At 34.3% G+C, this 21,319-nt stretch overlaps 1 protein-coding gene across 5 annotated transcripts in view; it reads left to right on the top strand.

Annotated features, from left to right (window-relative positions):
- The window catches only part of SLC35F5 (solute carrier family 35 member F5), a 43,872-nt gene extending 23,643 nt beyond the window's left edge, over positions 1 to 20,229 (top strand). For 2 of the 5 annotated variants that reach the window (XM_027082612.1, XM_027082613.1), the window contains 6 exons: positions 2,308 to 2,412; positions 5,594 to 5,753; positions 10,323 to 10,413; positions 13,743 to 13,897; positions 14,413 to 14,499; positions 17,657 to 18,451. In XM_027082612.1, the coding sequence (XP_026938413.1) occupies positions 2,308 to 2,412; positions 5,594 to 5,753; positions 10,323 to 10,413; positions 13,743 to 13,897; positions 14,413 to 14,488 (587 nt within the window). In that variant the 3' untranslated portion in view covers positions 14,489 to 14,499; positions 17,657 to 18,451. Of the gene's footprint in view, positions 1 to 2,307; positions 2,413 to 3,012; positions 3,219 to 5,593; positions 5,754 to 10,322; positions 10,414 to 13,742; positions 13,898 to 14,412; positions 14,500 to 17,656 lie in introns of those variants that run through there. The other 3 variants (XM_027082611.1, XR_003427887.1, XR_003427888.1) reach the window with 3 other exon arrangements.
- Positions 20,230 to 21,319: the final 1,090 nt, after the last annotated feature.

Below are 21,319 nucleotides of genomic sequence, written 5' to 3' on the forward strand. Positions count from 1 at the left end.
ACACACAGGGTGAGCACTAACAAGGCCTTTTTTTCTTTAACTTTTCCTTTGGAAATAATGTAAAAAAATTAAAAAATATTTCACAGAACTCTCATATAGCACTCCCCCCGATTCTCTTAACTATTTACAATGTACATAACTACAGTACAGGTTTAAAAATCAGGAATTAACAGTGATTACAATAATTTTTATTTAGTCTGTAGATCCTTTTCAGATTTCACCATTTTTTCCACTAATGTTCTTTTCCTGGTCCAACATCATTTGTTGCATTTAGTTGTCATGTTTCCTTAGTTTTCTTTACTCTGGAACTATCCCTCAGTCTTTTCTTGTCTTTCATAACTTTAATATTTTTGGAGGATACTGTACACTTGTTTCGTAGAATGTCCTTCAATCTGAGTTTGTCTGATATTTCCTTATGGTTAAATTTATGTTGTGCATTTTTGGCAAGAATACCATGGAAGTGATATTGTGTCCTGATAAGTATATCATATCAGAAGGCATATGATGTTGATTTGTCCCATTACTGGTGACATTAATTTTAAAGTGGTGTGTCAGGTTGCTCCAGTGTGGTTACTGATTTTTCCCTTTGTAAGTCATAATCATCTTGTAAGAGATACTGAGGCTATACATATATCCTATCCATCATGCTTGTACCTGCCTGCTAATTTTGTCATTCACTTTTGATTCTTGCCTGAAACAGTTACTACTACAGTAAACACGTCGGTTTTGATCCATTGTTTAGATTTAACAAAAGAAGGGTAACCAAAATCTAGCTTAACTGGTTTCCTTCTGGATACTTTCTTTATTTTTTATTTATTTTTAAAAATATTCATTTATTTATTTACTTGGCTGCGCTGGCTATTAGTTGAAGCATGCAGGATCTTAGTTGCGGCATGTGGAATCTTTAGTTGTGGCATGTGGGATCTTTAGTTGCAGCATGCAGGATCTAGCTCCCTGACCAGGTATTGAACCTGGGCCCCCTGCATTGGGAGCGTGGAGTCTTAACTGCTGGACCACCAGGGAAGTCCCTCCTTCTGGATACTTTCTTTAGACATTTGAAGTTTATTAAATACAACAGTGCTTTCTAAACTATTCCTGGTTACTGCCCAGGGAGCTGTGTCTTGAACTGCCTTACCTCTTTCTCACCCAGAGCAGATCTGTATGTGTAAAACAATATATATATTTGTTGTGTGTGTGTGAGAGATTTTGTTGACAGGCTTTCCCTTTGCTTTTTAAAAATAGTTTAGTAGTAATAGTAATAATAAATAGATTTAATGAAACACTGGACTTTTGGATAATTGATTAAAGTATTGAATATGGTCACCTGGCAGATAGCACCTTTAACAGCTGTTTCTATTGTTTGTTTGTTTTGTTTTTTTGCGGTACGCGGGCCTCTCACTGCTGTGGCCTCTCCCGTTGCGGAGCACAGGCTCCGGACACGCAGGCTCAGCGGCCATGGCTCATGGGCCCAGCCGCTCCGCGGCATGTGGGATCTTCCCGGACCGGGGCACGAACCCGTGTCCCCTGCCTCGGCAGGCAGACTCTCAACCACTGCGCCACCAGGGAAGCCTTATATAGCTGTTTTTAAAGGCTTACTTAAATGTTCTTGCGAGTTAATATATTAAAGAGAATCCATATTTATTATGCAGGTACTGTGAGCCCTACATTATGTTAGATATTTTAGAACATTAAAAAGTATACATTATGTGTTTGCAGTTGTCAAGGAGTTTTTGATTTTAATCAATAATATATGATTAACAAAATGAAGCCCCTAGAGAATAAAATAACACTATATTTAACTATAGTAAGTATTACATTATCTAAAATAGAAGACAAGGATGGAAATTCAGTGGAGTAGAAAGAGGATGCTTGGTGGCAGTGGTGGGACTTTAATAGGGTCTTGAAAATGGTGGTAGAATGTATATTAAAAATTATACATAGTGGGGAGAACAATATAAACAACAGCTTAGAGAGGGAAGGAAGCATTGTTAAGTTGGCTGTGTCATAATTGCTTATGTAGGGGACAATATGAAGTATGCATTTCAAAATTAAATACCAAAAAGTTGGTAATATAACATGTATAACATTGGTTAGATCATTGAGGTGAATGTTTTTGCATTTATTTGTTTATACTTTAAACTCCTTCCTATATTCCTGGAGGCCATGGATAAGGTGGGTTATACTGTATCTTTTCATATTTGAATACTAATTTCTTGAAATAGGAGCTGACTGTGTCAGATTTTAAATAAGTGTGTGATAAATGAGTTAATGAACAGATGCTTTAAATTATTATCTTGATTTTTACAGGTTCCATTTGGTCTCTTGTTGGAGCCATGCTCTATGCTGTCTATATTGTTATGATCAAGAGAAAAGTAGACAGAGAAGATAAATTGGATATTCCAATGTTCTTTGGTAAGACTATGTTTAACTTGTGAGGCTATTTACTCTGAATGATTAACTTAGGGTTTTCATTTTTGTTTTTTGGAGGGAATAGGGAAGTCTTCCTCCCCACTCCCCCATATGATTCTTTAAAACCATTAGATTTTAAAGATTATGAAGTCCAATCTCAATGTTTTTCTCTTACCTTGTTCTGCATAGTTGTGCACCTGTGAGGAAACGCTCGTTCCCTCAGTGTGAGGTAAAGAAATTCCTTCTAACACCTTTTTCAAATTAATGTCTTCAGCCTGTGAATCAGATATTTTCCTCACTGATATGACAGGTTATGCTGTTATAAGTATGTGAGTGTATACCTGTTGTATTATACATTTTGCCTTTTTTGAAGTGTAAGATTGGGGAAACTGCCCCAAAATGATACGTATAATACTGTTTCAGTCTATGTACTTGTTTTTACTAAAACTTGTAGGTCTTTTGAAGGTTTTCCATTTACACTTTAAGACTCAGATTCTTTTATGACATAGATTTTCAAGTTATCCAGTTATAGTTTCTGGCATCAATTCTTAATTTTGGTAAATGCCTAATATGATTTATAAATTCTCCTTTGCCTGAAATCAGCTCAGTAAAGAACTTGTGATATCTAGGATTGCAAAAGAAGAACACATTGACAAGATATCTTACAAAAGATATCTGAATATCAATAGATAAAGAAGCATGGTGATGAGAATTCAAAGTGCAGCTTACAGGGAACCAGGAGACATGGACTCTAGCTGTTATAACTTCATTTATCTCATACTCATCTGAAAATGAGAAGATTGGACTAGGTTAGTAGCTGATTTACGGAGGATCCTGGGAAGGTTGGAAGGAGGTGGCGTTGCATGTGTGAGTCTGGTTCTCAGACTCCTTTGCTGCTTCTGCTGGAGCAATTCTGCTTTGTTGGTTTTTTAGCATTATAATTTAATTTGTAGAAATGATTTTTCTGCTAAAAATAGTTTGTATATCTTCACCTAAAAATGAACAAAAATAAAACCTTTGAAAAGCCGCTAGACTGGGTGATCACTCAAGTTCCTTTCAAGTAGAGAATTCAATAAGTATACTTTAAATATGAAGATAATTTTAATGATGTCTTATTTTAAAGTCATAGAAAATTCCATCTGGAATGCATTAAAATGTTAATGTTTTACAGTGTTCTTTTTTAAGATTGGCAGCTTTCAAGAAAAATTGCTTATTTACTCTTATTGGAGAGTAGTAACAGACATATAACTTGGTTAATCTTCATATGTGCCATGATATGGAAAGCAATATGAATTTGACATGGGCTTTAGAATAGATAGGATTGGAGAAGTAGTCGTTAGGGTTGGGACGTGGAGGGTTCTTTCGGCACTGGGATGTGAGCAGAGCATAGCAGGGAACAGTGAGTAGATCCATTGTGCTGGAGTGTTCACTTTAGGGAAGAGCAGAAGTGCATGTGGCTGCCTTCTGGAGGGTCTAGAGAACAGGTGAAGTGATTTGGATCTTTTACCTCTAGATCCAAAAGTTGTTACTAAATATGGGTTTTCATAGGTTTCATAGTTCAGGGAACAGAAAAGAGATTTGGTTCTTGATAATGCCAAATTTTGCTGTTTTAATTAGAACAGCTTTTTAATACTATACAAGCCTTCTGTACGTGTGTTGTTTTGTTCCTTTTTATTTTTATCACTAGGTGTCTTAAGTTGGGTTTCCTAGAAGCAGGGTATGAGACGGGGATTTGGTGCGGGAGATCCATTGAAGGGGTGCTCTGCAGGAAAGACTGGCAAGGGCGTGAGAGGAGCAGAATAGAGAAGGGGAGAGACCCACGCGATCTCTGGTACAGTTGAGGCGTGGCCCAGCTCATTGCAGGTCCCTGGGCAGGGAGCACAGTGGGAGCAGGTAATGTGTCTAGGCACTCCTCAGAGCTGTCCTGGCCTAGAGCCATTAGGATTTGGCTGCGCAGGGTGTGGAGTGGGGAGGGGTGGGAACTTCTGGGGAAAGGCAGACTTGGTCGCTGTCCAAGACAGTCCTTCAGAGAAGGCAGGTCTTGTGAGTCTTCAGCAGCAGATGAGAGTAGGTGCTCCAGCCCTATTAAGATTTAACTAGGCATCCTAAATACTAGTTTATTATTTAGCAGCAGATATAAAATACATACCTACTGTAATTTAATTTTCTTTTAGGAAAGCTCTATAGTTACCTCTGGATCTCATAGTGGAATTGTGGTGTTAAACTATATACAAAGTCCAATAAAAACTACTATAAGATTATAATATTTTTTTCTTTACATTCACATGTTGTAGTCTTATATAAGCTTACGTTTCTATAATAATAATAGCTAGCCTTTATTAACTATTTACTCCATGCCATGTACTGTGTTGTATTTTATGTTTGTCTAATCTTCCTAGTAACCTAATTAAATATTGTTTTACACTTATAGATTGGAAAACTGAGGTTTATAAGAGGTTGAGCATCTTGCCTAAAGTTTGCCTAAAGATTACAGTACTAGTGAATGGTAGAGCTGGGATTGGAACCCAGGGCAATCAGACGGCAGAGCACACACTTAACCACTAAATATTATAGCCTTCCTTTACACATAGTCCATGCTTAGTTCATACTTGAATAGCTATTGGCGTATGTGTGTAATCTCACAGACTAGCTTATGAGCTCTTGGGAAGGCGGGAAGCAAAAATTTTATCTTTTTAGGGGACCCTCCTCCATTATTCCTAGCATAGCACGGGTGCTTTAAACATAAATATGATTCGAATCAGAGAGTAAACCGTCTAGTTCCTCTTAATAATTTAGGCTGAATACACACACACATACACGCACCAGTTATTCCTTTAAGTTCTAGGACACTACATTATTATAATCTAAGATTAGCAACCCTTCTTTCTGAATTGTTCTAAGTGGTTTGTTCTGCAGTAGTTGCTCCATGCAGTGGGATAGTTGAACCTTGAAGACTCAGTGATCACCAGTTGCTTGATAAAGTTTTTTCTTGTGTTGATCTCTCCATAAGACTTACTTAAAAACAAAAGTAACAGGAAAAAAAAAAAAAGTAACAAATTTCAGTTAAGGAAACCTGTTGAAGCCCTTTGTGCAAAATCTAACGTTTTCTTATTGTAGAGTTATAAGTTTGGAAAATTGAAATAAATCACAGTTACTAACTTTTCTCTCTTCTGTACATGTTTAGGTTTTGTAGGTCTCTTTAATCTGCTGCTCTTATGGCCAGGTTTCTTTTTACTTCATTATACTGGATTTGAGGACTTTGAGTTTCCCAATAAAGTAGTATTAATGTGCATTATCATTAATGGCCTTATTGGAACAGTGCTCTCAGAGTTCCTGTGGTTGTGGTATGTACTGTTTATTACCCTATGATTTATTAGTTATGAGTTTACTGACTTTTGGCTAGTTTAAGCATTTCTATTTCTTCTGTCTTCTGATGGCCCCTCCTGTGCACCTTCCCACCCCACACACTTATAGCTTAATACAGTAACCCCATTAGAGCAGGAACTGTGTTTTGTTTTTTTAATTTCTGTGTACCCATTGCATAGAGTAGTGGCTTGCACATAGAAGGAGCTCGTGAATATTGCTGAACGAATAAATGAATATGAATGATCTGAATTTATAGAATGTTTTAGAAAGTAGAGTGTTATGCTAATTAAAGGCATCATTATCTAATGGACAGTCACACTTAGGAGATGTGTATCCCAGGTATGAATACATGAATTCTAAGTGAGAATCTGGGGACTTTGCTTATTCAGGAGACTTTGGAATGTCTGTTTGGTTGCTCATAGACTTTTTTGTTTTGTTTATTCTCAGGACTTTTCATATGAGTGAGGCAGATATATAAACCCTAAGCTCCGATTAACTTGAGATTTTAACGTAGTTTGATATGTTGTAATATCAACTATGTTGATATATGATAATAATCTTAAAATAGTTTGACAGCAGTATCATATATGGAGTTTAAGAAAACTTCAAATAGAGAGCTTAATACTTACTCCTGTTTCCATCTAATACGAACTTAAAAAGAAACACAAATTGTACCTAAACTCCTAAATGTATTTTATTATATACCATTTAAGACTACTGACTAGTTTTCCCTTGCAAAAGACTGCAACAAAAATAGCCTTTTCCATCAAGTCTTCCTTAATGCTCTGCCTACATTTCTCTCCCCTCTCCAATTAAGGAAATATCTCTATTTTCTTGATATCCTCTGTACTCACTCCCTTTCGTGTAGTACTTAAAGATTTACTTTGTATGTAGTAATTTGTGTAATTAAATTCCTTTGCTGATCTAAAACTCTTTGATATCAAAATCTGCTCATTTTGTACAAATTATTTGAGGTGCTCGTTTTTTTTTAACCAAAAAGAATTATATATTTTATTTTATATATTAATATATACCATATGTCTCATTCTTTTGTTCTATCATTTCTCTTGCCTCTTTCCACTCTTGGTTCTGGGCAGATGAAACTGCTTACTGGTAGTGTTTTGATTGAACTTAGTTGCGCCATAAGGAATTGTTGATCTTAAACCATTTTTGATGGCAGTTTCATAGGGTTCAACCCGGTGAACCATATGCTTTAAACAATTATGCACTCACTGTATTTTAACAGAAGTTTGTATTCCCTACTTTTCTAAGTTTAGCTTAGATTAGAAAATTTCAAAGCAAGGAGTTTTTACATATTTGAAAGAAGTAATTTTTAAAAATTTTTGGATATTAGACAAGAGAAAGGTTTAGTATGGTTCGTATTACATTGAGACTCATAATGAACATGGACTATACCACAAATTTACAAATACTAAAATTCTCATTCTTTATCGAGAGAGTTATTTTTAATAAATATATACACTAGAGTTTCATTATGTCAGCAGATTTTAATGTAGGCTTTGGGGTTGAATGAATATGAGTTGTGTCATATGTAATCTCTCTGTTATGTGAGCTTTCCTGAGTTTGCTCCCTTGGAAAATTTTATAGTTAAATAATAAATAACATGTTTTGAAATATTTTTATTCTTTTTGTATTTAACTTTTTTTAAATTAAGAGAGTAATCCATACAAAAGTGTACAAAATGGATTACAATGAAAAGGTAATCTCCCTTCTGCCCCACATTTTCATTTCTTTTCCCCAGAGGCAACCACTATTAACTTCTAAGCCTTCTGCAAAATTGTCTGTATATACAGAAGTGTGTTATCAGTCTCTTAATCCTCCCCACTCCAATTTGTTTTATTTTTAACATGCAAACTATGGATATCATTCTATACACAAATTACTGTCTTGTAAATCTTTACATATCAGCCACTAGATTCATTTTTTTAAAGCCTATGTAGTACTCTAATCTGTTATGCTCCAATCTATTATGTAACGTAATGCATAGAACATAATGTGTTTTACCAGTTCCTTCTTGAGAGACATTTTAGTTTGTAGTCTTCTGCTTTGTAAATAATATGGCATTGAACATCCTCATATATGTTTTTGCATATACATGTAAGTATTCTATAGGATAAATACTGAAAAGACTGAATCAAACGTGTAGACTTTTTTTTTTTTGCGGTACGCAGGCCTTTCACTGTTGTGGGTTCTCCCGCTGCGCAGCACAGGCTCCGGACACGGAGGCCCAGCGGCCATGGCTCACAGGCCCAGCCGCTCCGCGGCACGTGGGATCCTCCCGGACCGGGGCACAAACCCGTGTCCCCTGCATCGGCAGGCAGACTCTCAACCACTGCGCCACCAGGAAAGCCCCAAACGTGTAGACTTTTGATTTTGAGAGAATTGCAAAGTTATTCTCTACAGAAGGAACACAATGTATATTTCCAACTGTGTATATGAGTGTTTATTGTTGACTAAACTGGACACTCAAGATCATATATTATGATCAAAGCTATGTTTATCCTTACCTGGGGTGGATTTTGCAGGACCTCAAAAGTTTATTTTTCAGATATACTTCTACACTCAAGCATTTAAGAGTACTTATGGTTACAATTCAAAAGCAGTAAGTTAATCATTAATGAAACAAACTTCATATCCCTTCAATTCTAGGTGTTGTTGGTAATTCAAAACAGTTATAAGGAGCATATCTATGTATTTTATACCTTTTTAGATCATTAAAAATAGTTAAATCGGAAGTCATAATCTTTGCGTGTATGATGATTTCTTTCTAGGAAGGCAAGATTATTGTATGTTTAACTATAAATAGACAACAAACTTCAGCATATATAATCAGGTGCTGAGTAGTATACTAAAGATTTAGAAGTGCAGTTGTGAATTTTTTGGAAATTAAAGATGTGTACTTGTCACTCATTGTTCATTGGAAAAAAAATTTTTTAAGTGCACTGTTAACTCCATATATTGTACTGCTAGTATAGATGTGAGATTATCCACCTAGTCCTCTGTCTTAGCATTTCCTGGAGCATGTTGAATGAATAATAGATCAAATGGGGAATTCCCTGGTGGTCTGGTGGTTAGGACTCTGCGCTTCCACTGCAGGGGGCACAGGTTCGATCCCTGGTTATGGAACTAAGATCCTGCGTGCCGCGTGCCTCGGCCAAAAAATAAATAAGTAAATTAATTAATTAAAAAAATAAATCAGATGTATTCAGCCATCAGCTAAATTGGGAAAAGCTGGTATAAGTCAAACAGGGTTTTTAATACTTCATCTCAGACTCAGTGTGATTCTACTTTGCATTATAAATCTCTAAGAACATATACTGCATTAAAAAAAAAAACAAGAGAATTCCCTGGTGGTCCAGTGGTTAGGACTCAGCGCTTTCCCTGTGGGGGCCCCGGTTTGATTCCTGGTCCTGGAACTAAGATCCCGCCTGCAAGTCTTGCAGTGTGGCCAATAAATAAATTAATTAATTTAAAAATTTTTTAATTTAAAAAAATGATATTTGATCCCTGAACCCTCTTTTCACAGATCAGCTCATGAATAGTGGACTAGCGCTTGAGTTTTCTTTACCACATCAATAAGAACTAATTGTCCAGCAATTGTCCAGCCTCTGGTGAATACTTCAAGTGACACTTTATCAAGAGATAGCCTCTTTTATTGTAGGACAGCATTGTTAATCTTAACATATACTGAGCTAGAATTTACTTGCCTATAATTTCCATGGGTCTGTAGTCCTAATTATATACATTATGGTTTTATCTTGGCCTATAATTCATTTTCTTCTTATATACCCAAATATCTATTCAATATAATGCTTTCCTTCATTTTTTTCCTTCAACTATATAAAATTATATGCAATTGATCTGTCAAAATTTGATACCAACATTGATAGTTCAAGGTGAAAATAAAATGAAGAGCTTAGGTTTTGTTAGGACAATTGTTAGAAAAATGAAAAACAACAAGGAAATATCCCTGAAAAATACTCAAGTTCTTTTTTTCCGATATTAAGCCAAATCAAAAGAGCAGCACACATCTAAAGACTACTTTAGTTTTTAATGAGGGTGAGATATTTTTGCTTTAATGACAGACCCACCTGTTGGCTTATCACTTTGTTAAAGTCTGTGTTATGAGGTATTGTCCTGAAATTTTAATATAGCTGTTTCCTTTGTTAGCTGAGTATCATTATCACAAAACTATAACAACTCTTTTGACAGTTTTATTAAAAATGTTAATAAAATATAAGCTATACATCAAAAGTTGAATAACGTCTGTAAGCAGATCTAGAAAATAGCATAAAGTCTTTTGAAATTTGTATACTTATATATTGGATTTTTAATATTTGAAGATAAACTGTAAGAATGATCTTAGTAACTTTATTTTTCATTATGTCTTAGTCCATCCTGAGCTTTTATTTTTGCTCCTGATCTCTCTTGCCTATGTTGTAAGATAGATAGTTTCTGATCATTGTTTTTCTTTGGTTCTTTTACTTTTTTGATATGGAAATGTATATTTTCTTTTTTCTTTTTAGGGGCTGCTTTCTTACCTCATCACTGATAGGCACACTTGCACTAAGCCTTACAATACCTCTGTCCATAATAGCTGACATGTGTATGCAAAAGGTAAGGCAAACTATTTATTAGATATTTTAAGTGTATTATTAAAACAGAGCTAATGAAAGGTAAGGAATGTGACTAAATTATAAAGACGACCATGAATAATACTTGATGCCTTCTCTTCCAAGCTGTTTTACTACAAAGAGATATAAAAAGTACCAAAGAAATGGGTAATGTGTTGCATTTTTTAGCCTTTCAATATTTTTCCTTAATTTCTAAATTAAGGGCAGTGTCTTTATATATAGTTCTCCAGTTTTGGAGCTGATTATGTTCCAGATGTTCTTTGGTGAGTCAGTGGTATGGAATAGGGGATATAGTTTAATCATATAAATAGTAGTGTTTTGATTTCTAACATAGACTCCAAAGGTTTCTTAACACTATGTTAATACTCCCATAGATGTGAGCGGCACAGGAATAACGTCGTTTCTCAGTGATTGCTCATTTCTGTCTGGACTCACCAAGGCGGGTGCTCCTTTCCTCGTCTGTGAAGTCCTGGTCTGAATGTGAAGGTTCTTTTGATAAATGCTGGCCGTGATAACATTGCAGAAAAGAGAATTGGGGTGGAGAGTCCCTCCCAGCAGCCCAAAGGGAGAAGTTTCTTTAGTGCTTCTAGGGGTACTAGGGAGAAAAAGATGTGCCACTGGCTCACACTAAAAGATGTGGAGCCTTTTATCACTCAGTTTAATATTTGTAAGCTTTTAATGACAATATTAAGTAACAAAACAATGTGTGTGTGTGGTTTGGTTTAATATAGTTCGAAGAAGAAATGCTTGAAAGCCCAAAGACTTATAATGCGTAGAAGTTAAAATCAGATTTTTATTTTTCTTTAGATCTTCATGCAGTTTTTAGGATAAAGGCAAAATACTCTCAGTGATATGTATCCTCTTTATTTAAAAAAACAATTCTGTGGTATTTAATTTTGTTTTATGGTTCAATAAATTCTAATTTATCTGTCATGGTTAAGAATGGAAATTTTTGTAATTGAGAATTACTTATCTTACATATACCATGCATTTTCAAAAAATGTGAATATTATAAAATATATGTAACACTAAAGTCATGCATCATTAAATCCTTTTATAGATTTAAATAATATCCAGGTCTTTCCATATCTCAGGGTCATAATCTTGAATATCAACCAAAATTATTCTAGTGAAACTAGGGAAGTGCTGCTTATTAGAGGATTTTGGTAGATTGCTGTGTAAATGAACTTTACCATACTGATACTTTGAAAACATCGGCTTTTTTGCGGATTTGAAAAATAAAAATTGAAGGTTAATTTTACTTTTGAATTTTTTAAAAAGAACTGTAACAGCGGATTTGATTAAATGATTATGTCATTTGTTCAAATATTTTAAGATGAAGGCAAAACACAAGGGAAAAATGTATGTATATATAATAGATTAGAAAAACATACCAACAGTCATTTCTTGATTGTCTTTGCATCAAGATTAGGGAATCAGTTAAATGAGTAGGCTGGGCCTTTGGTGGGAATTGAGGGCAGGAAGATACCTTCTGGTAAAAGTAGCAGGGTATGCCCCAGACCTGTAATAGAAACATGGTAGGAGAAACCTACTTTCCTGGGTTTTTTTTTGTTCTAATATCCAAGCATATTTATATATAATTTCTGAAATTTTAGCATTTATCAACTTTATTTATTGAGCTTAAAATGTATATTTTTTTAACCTATTGGTATTTGGTATAATAGGAAGCATCCCTGATTATTTTCAGGTTTATATTCAGATATATTCAGGAGTTAGACTCTTTTTGTTTACTTAGGCAGTTTTCATTGTTAATAAATGTCTTCATTAAAAAAAATTGTCTTCATAGCTTGTTGGAAATCAAATTAAAAGTTTTTTTCAATTATTCAGCAGCATATAAATAGCTGCATTGTTAAAAGTGAACTTTGCCTTTAAAAGTCATCTAGAGTTTTACTTACCTTTATAAAGTTTGCTTTTTTCAGTTCTAAAATAGGGTTTTTAGTTGAATATTCATGAAATCATTCTATCAACTATATCTGCATTTTTAACTCTCATTAGTCAGAAGTTCTTTATACTTTTTCCTTTCTTCGGTCATTTAAGTTCATCATGGTTTTTCTAGATTATTAAATATTCTGGCAAATATTCCAAGAATATGTTATACCAATACTTTGATAACAGTGTGAAGGCTTTTTAGTACTTACTGCTGGGTGTTCTTATCCTGACTCAGCCTGTGTGTGTGTACCACACAAGCAGGACGTGCATGTTAAAAGTTGTCAGTGGTTTTTCTTGTGTTACGCATTATGAGTCCCTCATAAAAGAAACCATTATTCTCACAAAACCCCTGAGTAATGGGTGGTATGAAATGGAATAGTATATGTTTTCCACAAGAGGGAGTCTTGCCTTTGATTCTCAGCCTCATTTTTTTAATGCTTAGAGAGGGCAAGCAATTTTTCTTCCCTATTTTGAAGATAGGAGTTACTGTTTTTGTCATTATTTTGAAAGCAAACCACCAGTGTGTTGCAGCTGAGTCTCAATAGTTAATCAGTGCAGGCTCTTTTTAGCAATTGTTTTTGATCCTTAGTTGAATCTAGATGGTAAAGGAAAGAATGATTTTTTTTTTTGTTTTGGTAACTTTATGGTGTCTCATTTTTAATTTTCTTGACGACCCTGATAAAATGATGGATTGGAGGGTCAGGCTTGGCAATCTGAGGGCTCCTCACCCCTGAAAGTATTTCTCTTTGTAATCTTTATTTTACTTAGTTATGATTTCCTTTTGAAAATTTCTGTTTCATTTGTTACTAGATAATCAAGCTATATTTCATCAATAAAATGTTTGCAGAAGTTTTACTTGAGTTTCATCTGTTTTTAGTACTGTCTTAAGAACCATAACATAACACAACATATCATAGCAATAGCATAACCTAGTTTTTCAAAAGTGGGAGTTTTTAAAAATGACTTCAGGAACTAAAGGGGAAGAATCAACTTGAGAACAGGCAGTAATCAGTAAAGAAAATATGGGCAATGTGATGTGTAAGGCAAATGCTTAAAATTTCATAATTCTGTTTCTTATGTACTATGCCTGTACTTATTAGTGAAAAGCATGCTTTCCTTTAGGCTATTTTCCAAGCAAGAAGTATTTTTGTTGGTAATTTAAGCAAGTGGTTAATATGTTGAAGTCCTGAATCCTTATATTTAATAATAACATACTTAAAATGTTGTCAAAGATTAGTATTATTTTCTTGGTGTTTTACTTTATTCCTGCAAGTTATCATAAGTGGAAAACTTACGTTAAAGGGAAAATTGTCTTAATGGTAATTGTGGGTGTTTTGTTTTTCTTCTGTCTCTTATTTTTAGGTGCAGTTTTCTTGGTTATTTTTTGCAGGCGCTATCCCTGTATTTTTTTCATTTTTTATTGTAACTCTCCTGTGCCATTATAATAATTGGGATCCTGTGATGGTGGGAATCAGAAGAATTTTTGCCTTTATATGCAGAAAACATCGAATTCAGAGGTAGGTTAAGTTCTAATACAGATTTTTTAAAAATAATGTTTACTAAGTAAATTAGGAATCATATCATGCTGGCCTAGCTTTTTAGAGATTCTGTGAAGAATTTTTAAAAGATTATAAATTTATATGTACAGTGCCAGATAAAAGAATTTTTCAGACCCTTCAGGTGATAAGTTTCTTCCCAACTGCTTTTTTTAAAAAAAAAAAAAATGTTTTCATTCACAGGTACAACCAAAGTGCTTACTGCTTTGCTAAAACAAATTTAAATGTAGAAAACATTTGTTTGTTTGAAAAAAATTCATAATAAAATATGATAACATTGCCTCCATTTTTTTTCAATTTCTTTCTTTTTAAGAGAGAGAAACCTTTATACATTCTACTCTAAAAAGAATTTGGGACAATTTGTTGGGGAATCTTGACCTTGTCTTAGGTCTGACCTCAAGCCTCAGCCAGTGGAGTAGATCATTTTTAAGGGTTCCTTAGGTCTAAAGCTTTCCTAACTATTGTCTTTTTTTAAGGGTTCCAGAAGACAGCGAACAGTGTGAGAGTCTCATTCCTATGCACGGTGTTTCTCAGGAGGATGGAGCTAGTTAGCTGTAGTCCAGGTTTGTATGTTAGCTGACAGTAGTATTGAATAAGGTTCTTATTCTTGTATTGCTCAAATACAGAATCGATTTTCCATTATTAGTTGTTTGAGAGGCAATACAGCTTAGAGGCTAAGGGAGTCCAATTCTGGAGTCAAACTTCATGGGTTCCAATTCCAGCTTCTCTATGTACTAGCTCTGTGACTTTATGCAACGTTCTTAACCTCACTGTGCCTCAGCTTTCTTATCTATAAAATGGGGTTGCAGTAGAACCTCCCTCACAAAGTTGTTAGAAGAATTAAATACTTGGTAAGTTTAAAACACATACAATACAGTACCTGAGTCAAATTAAGTGATTCCCAAGTTTTGTTTGTTTGTTTGCTTTTTGAAAAGGAAGAAGTAAAATTGTATTCAGTTGTAGATTGCATGATTATATTTAGAAATTCTAAGGAATTAGCAAAAAAAGTTACTAGAATAATTGAGTTTAGCAAGATCACATATACAGTGTCAATATAAAAAAATCTTCCTATTATTTCTATATGTAGCAATGAACAATAATTAAATGAAATTAAGAAAAATTCCATAAACAATGAACTTTTAAAAATACCTACAAGTACATTTAACAAACATTGTACAAGACTTGTAGATGGAAAACTAAAAAATAATTCAGAGAAAAATTAGAGATATGAGTAAATGGAGAGATATAATAATGTGTTCATGGGTTGAATGACTCAACCCATTAAGATGTACTATTAAAAAGCCAGTTATCCCTAAACTGATCTATAGATTGAGTGCAATCCCAGTCAATATTCTAACGAGCTTTCTTGTGGAAATTGCCAAGATGGTCCTAAAATAAGGCAATTAAAAATTTTTTATCTATTTTTTAAAATTAAATTATACTTGAACTACAACGCTGTTAGATCCAGGTACAAAACATTGTGATTTGCTATTTCTATATTCTACAAAATAATCACAAGTGATTCCAAGTTTTTTTGGGTTTTTTTTGCGGTACGCGGGCCTCTCACTGCTGTGGCCTCTCCCGTCGCGGAGCACAGGCTCCGGATGCGCAGGCCCAGTGGCCACGGCTCACGGGCCCAGCCGCTCCATGGCATGTGGGATCTTCCCGGACTGGGGCACGAACCCGCGTCCCCTGCATCAGCAGACGGACTCTCAACCACTGCGCCATCGGGGAAGCCTGTGATTCCAAGTTTTAACTATTACTTATATTCATGCTAATGGTCATCATTTTACTTAATGATACACTTTAGAAAAATATTTTTTTCTGAGTATAAAATTAAGAAAAAATGTAATACTTCAGCGTATATCCAGTCTCTTCTCCATGTATGTGTGTGTGTTTACCACAACTCGCACAATATATATCCTGATTCTCTGACTATGCTTTTCACTTAACAATGTTTTGAGAACATTTCCACATTTTTTTTTAATTTTAAGAAATAGTATCTTGTATATTTCTTACATGACAGAAAGAGTACGTGATAGTTTATGTTTCTCTTAATGAGTCCTTGAAATATATCCACCGTATATCTTTGGTAGGTAGGAAAGCAATTATTTATTTAGAGCAAGAGATCACAATAAATTACTGAAATTCTGGAAATTCTTGTCCCTTTCTTCTGAGATAACTTTAGACGATTTATATTGAAATGTTTCTTGATTACACCTGGGCTTCCCCTCTTCACCTAGAACATTGAACAACTCCTGTCAACTCCTTGCACTCACATTGGCTATGAAACTTAAGTTTATCTTCATGGTAAATTCACCTCTAACCCAAGGCTATTTGTCTTGGTTTTATGTTTTTCTTTGATTGGTCTTTTTTTATTCTAGTTTTTCCTCTTAGGATGGTTATATATGCACATAGTTTGAAGAATTAGAGTTCTACAATTCTTATTGTACAATGCAGCTATCCCCTGCCCTGCACTGCCTATCCTGCTTTCATTCTTTTCCCACCCTGAGGAGTCTCTTTAAACTCTTCATTGATTTGTTTCGTATTTTCCTCTCCATCTAAGTACCATGCTTATACTTCTATTTCTTGATTTCTCAGTTTCAGGCCTCTTCAGCTGGTTTTCCCACTATGGCACATGAGGACAGGTTACTTTCAGTTTCCCCCTCCTCTGCTCCCACCGCACTTGCCTGCCTTCCAGCCCTGTATCATTCCTACCTCCTCATCATCCCAGGATATTTATCCTGTGATTTTGAATAGATGTGTAATCAGTGTTTACATTGTTATGCCTATATAAATGTTACTTTTACCTGAGCCATGTAGGATTGTGCCTGGCATTTCCCCAGTCCAGAGACCCTCTGTTACTACTCTTTTTGGAGAATAAACCTCAGATCTTCTCCTGGGATAGAGAAGAGGCACTTGACCAGCTGTGAAACGTGAGGGGCAGGCATCTGAGTGTCTGACTGCTTTTTCTATAAACTTTGTACCAATCTGCCTACTTTTAGTTGTTTCTTCACCCCTCCTTACAGAGGCATCTGGTTGTATTTCTTCATTGCTAGCTAAGAGTTGGCTGCTCTTTTCTTGTCTCTGTTCTTCTCTATGTCCATGTGGTTTATACTTTTTTAAAAAAAATCCCTTTATTATCTTTTTACTGAGGTTTTGGGGACAGAGTAGAACTATGTATATTTTGCTCTTTTAAAATTGTTTTAATTTTTAAAATTAAAAAAATGCAAATAGTTATTCTTTAAAGCTTTTTAATGCTATAATTTATACATTTTCCCCCCCTAGTATGCTGTGCATTATTCCCATACTCACACTCATACCCACCCTCACCCAGATATTTTTGGAAGTGAGAGCTGGATAAAGAGGAGATAGTGAAGACTGAAGAAGATGGACTACAATAGAGTAGAATAAAGTAGGGCAGGTTGGGCAGCAGTCTTTGTCTTGACAGGGGTAATGGTGGAATGTACCTTGAATAAAACTGTTATTATGTGATCTTAAAGTAGTATTGGATGTCAGCCTTTGACATTGCTGTAGAACTCACTTTCATGAGTTCTTAGAACTCACCTCAAGTTCTGGTATCCAGTTATTAAGTATGTAGGCTGTGTTTGATATATATTCCAATGGTAAAATAATTTTCTTTTTAAAATATAAACTATAGAAATTAAAGCTATGACAGTTGTAATCTAATGATGATCCCGTGTTTGTTTTTATTTTTAGCTTGATAATGGAACAATATACGGTGAAGAGACAATCTCTGGCAAGTTTTTGTAGAAAAATGTTTCAGTGCCTAGTCTGAAAAATAACAGTTTCAGTTCTTTGGAACTCTAAAACATATTTTCCTCTTGTCCGTTTTCTTCATTTTCATAATGAAGTACTTTGCTATGTAGCTGTGTACATATCACTACAGTTATAGGAAGTTTCAGTCTACAGTCCATCTAAAGGACCAACCTGCCTTACACATCTCAAGGAATTCAGCTGATGAAATAATTTGGACTAATCAAGGGATAAAATTTTAATGTTCTGGAGACTTTATTTTCACATATTATTTGTTAAATGCTGGACTATATTATGAAAATGTTTTCAAGAAATCATTTTAAATATATAGATTGGTGTTTCTTACAGGTAAAATGCTAAAATCAGCTGCCTATAATAGGTACGGATTATATTTTTGAGTTTTGTAGAATATTACAAATTAACAACACGAAAAATGTTTAATTTATGCAGCAAATATATTCACACAAATTTGGTAGGACTTTAGAAAGAATCGATATTTGAGAAAAGATCTCGTTCACTTACACTACATATACTGTATTATCCTTTCATAGCATTAGGTGCCTTCTACTTTAAATCTGTGACAAACCATGACAAATTTTTAAAGGAGAAGTATTATTGTAAAATGAAGAATCATGTACTTCTAAAGACTGTATTGCTGTAAGTTTAATTGATAAAGCTCTGCTTATTTAGAGTTTTGAAGAAATATCCTCTCTTCAATTAAACATTTTCATAATGGAATGATGTAAATTGAAGTGACAAAGAGTATTATTAAAATAAAATGTTTATATATATGTGTGTGTATTATAGATCTATCAATTGGTTTCTGATTTTTTTCACATATAAATGTGCCAAATTATCCTAGAACTGGATGCCTCTTCTTTAAATAATTTTAGTTTTCCTAAATAAATTTTTATGGTTAAAAACCAAAGAAGGAAGTCAAGAAGAAATTCTACTTTAAAAATTACATTTGGAGATTTCCTTTACCAAGTTTAAATTAAATATAAATACTCCTGATTTTAACTTTTAAACTTAGGTCTTATATGTCCTTATTGTGCAGCAGCTCCTGGACTCTACTCACTGTAGCCCTCAGAGGATGAATGTATGTCTCAGGATTCATCCAGGCTTTTGATTAATCAGAACGTATTTCCTTCTCAAGTTTTGTGAGATTAGTTCCTTTCTCTTCAAAATTTCTTAACACTTCTGTTTTTTAAAAATTCCCTTTGCAATATTTAGCTTCAGTTCGTCTTATTCACGTTCTTAAAATTGCTTCGATGTTACCGTAAGTCTAAAATGAAGTTTAGCCATCTTTCTGCTTGTCCTGAAATTTTATATTATATTAATTTAAAAGATTGTTGATAACATTAAATTTTAAAAATAGATGTTATCCTATTTGGTGCCACCAATAAATCTTAAACCGAAAAGAATCCTGATTTTGTGAGCTTGGCACAGGTTAAAGGCATGTAAAGAATGTGGACTTCGAAGAAATTTTCTCTTGAAAAGAACTAATGAAGTACATTTCAGTTACTCAAAGACTAAGTTTGGTTGACGTTCCCTATCTGTATACCCCTCTACTTCATGTTTTTGCTGTTTTGACAGTTCGCCAGTACCTTTCCGCAGTTTACGGGATGAAATAGTTGAAACAGTGTCAGTGAAATTCAAGCTTTAAATTTTTCTGTAAATACGGTAGGAAAAGAGGTTGAACTTAGAATTTTTTGATTGTCCATGTGCTCTATGTTCACATGTCATACAGATCATGTGTTGTCACTCAGGATTCCAGAAGTAGTCAGCCTTGTTAACATACTGGATAAATCTTGAGGAGGTCTTCCACTAGGCTATGCTTTTTGTCAAAGAACCTCTTTAGAAGGAAGCAAAATTACATTGGTTAGCTGAAAGTAGGGATTACTGCTGCTTTGCCAACTTACATATTGTTTTTTCTCCCAGGTTATATTTATCTAAATGATTTTGGTATTTGAATACTGTAGCCACAGCAAGTGAGCAGTTGAAGACTTCTTTTCTGCACCTTGTAGTTAAGGGTTCACCTTCTCAGAAAATTAAGTTATGGTAGATTACTTTCATTCTGTGATTACCTAGAAGTCTAAGTATCAGGGCCCTAGGGTCACAGCAACCACACTGCAGGCCTTTGGAAATGTTGGGAGAGGTTACACTCAAGTAACTGCTAATGTCCTTCATCTCTGTTGGAACAGTGTTGGCCTGTGATTATATTTTTCTGAATCTAAAGACCCAAATAGGGATTTCTGAAACCTTGTTTCAGTCTTCTACTTTTCTTCCCATACATAATTTAAATTCCATTATTGTATAACGTTTCAAATTATGACCTTGATGAAAGGGAGTCTGCTGTTTTGTCAGAAACACTTTCAGTTAGATGAACATCAGAATCTCTACTAAAACAAAACTGAAAAATGAGGCAGCCTTAAAAGTGCTTAGATGAACGCTTTTTGAAGCTCAGAAAAGCCATTAGATATACGTAAGACATTCCGTTAAATAAATTTTGATTTTTAAAAAGTTGATATATTGACTTCTGTCAGCCTGACTTAATTAATTCCTTAAATTAAACTGATTTTCCCACTGGCAGCCAGCGAATAAAATTAATTGTTTCTATAGAAGTGAGCTCACAAGGTTAAATGAATGTTCTCAAAGGTATACAGTCTTATTTCTGGAAGAATGCTCATGCCCGCTTCACAATAAATCATGCAGAACCAATTTGGGGTTGCAAGGTGTGACTTCTCTGGAAGCCAAGGGTTTTCATAAGGCAGTTTGGTAAGATCTGTAGCACTAATCCTCAGTGTGCTGGTTGAAGAAACAAAATATCTCTAAAGAAAGATAAAGTAGGAAGTAATTTTAAAATATATTTCCCAGAATCATATCAGCAAATAAATGAAATGTCATTTTTATTTTAAGCAATTCTAGTTGTTAGAATCCTGCCTCATTTCTCCCTACTTTCCTTCTGAAATATTCTCTATTACTAAATAATATTATAGGAAGAATTCAAAGAATTAAGAGATAACTGTTACCTCTGACATCTGCAAATTTAACCTCCACAGCTAACATAATTGTGTGCTGATTTTGTTTCTTCGATGGTGACAGGGCATATATGAGATTCTCAGTCTATAGAGTTTGAAGGTAGGGTTCTATTTTATTACATCATGTACCAAAAATTCCATTTGGCTAAATTGAGGTACATTTTTTTACATAGACTTGCAATTTTTAGATGCCCCACATTTGCTTTTTTATACTATCAGCCTCATCCATCTGTAGAAAAACTAATAGTACAGTATTTCGTAGTCTGTCCTGTATATGTACATAGGAAACTTCCCTTTAAATATTAAGAGCCTTTTAAAAACTGGGGACAGAAAAGGAGTTCATTATAAATCCAAAGCAAATAATGACCATTGGGAATTTATTGTTATAGTAACATGAAGCTTTTTTGTTTTGCCATTAGGCGTCAAGAGGACATGATAATTGAAATCTTTATTTTAACTTTAACTCTTATTATAATGATTACCTTATTTTCATTCTGATTTTTTGATTTTCTAAAAAAAATTGTGTTTTATATATCTTAGGAACTAAGCATCATTTTTAATGTCA

The sequence above is a fragment of the Aethalodelphis obliquidens genome, unplaced genomic scaffold (genome assembly GCF_003676395.1).
Source record: "Aethalodelphis obliquidens isolate GAN/ISIS:26980383/991018 unplaced genomic scaffold, ASM367639v1 scaffold47, whole genome shotgun sequence".
In the NCBI taxonomy this organism is placed as follows: Eukaryota; Metazoa; Chordata; class Mammalia; order Artiodactyla; family Delphinidae; genus Aethalodelphis; species Aethalodelphis obliquidens.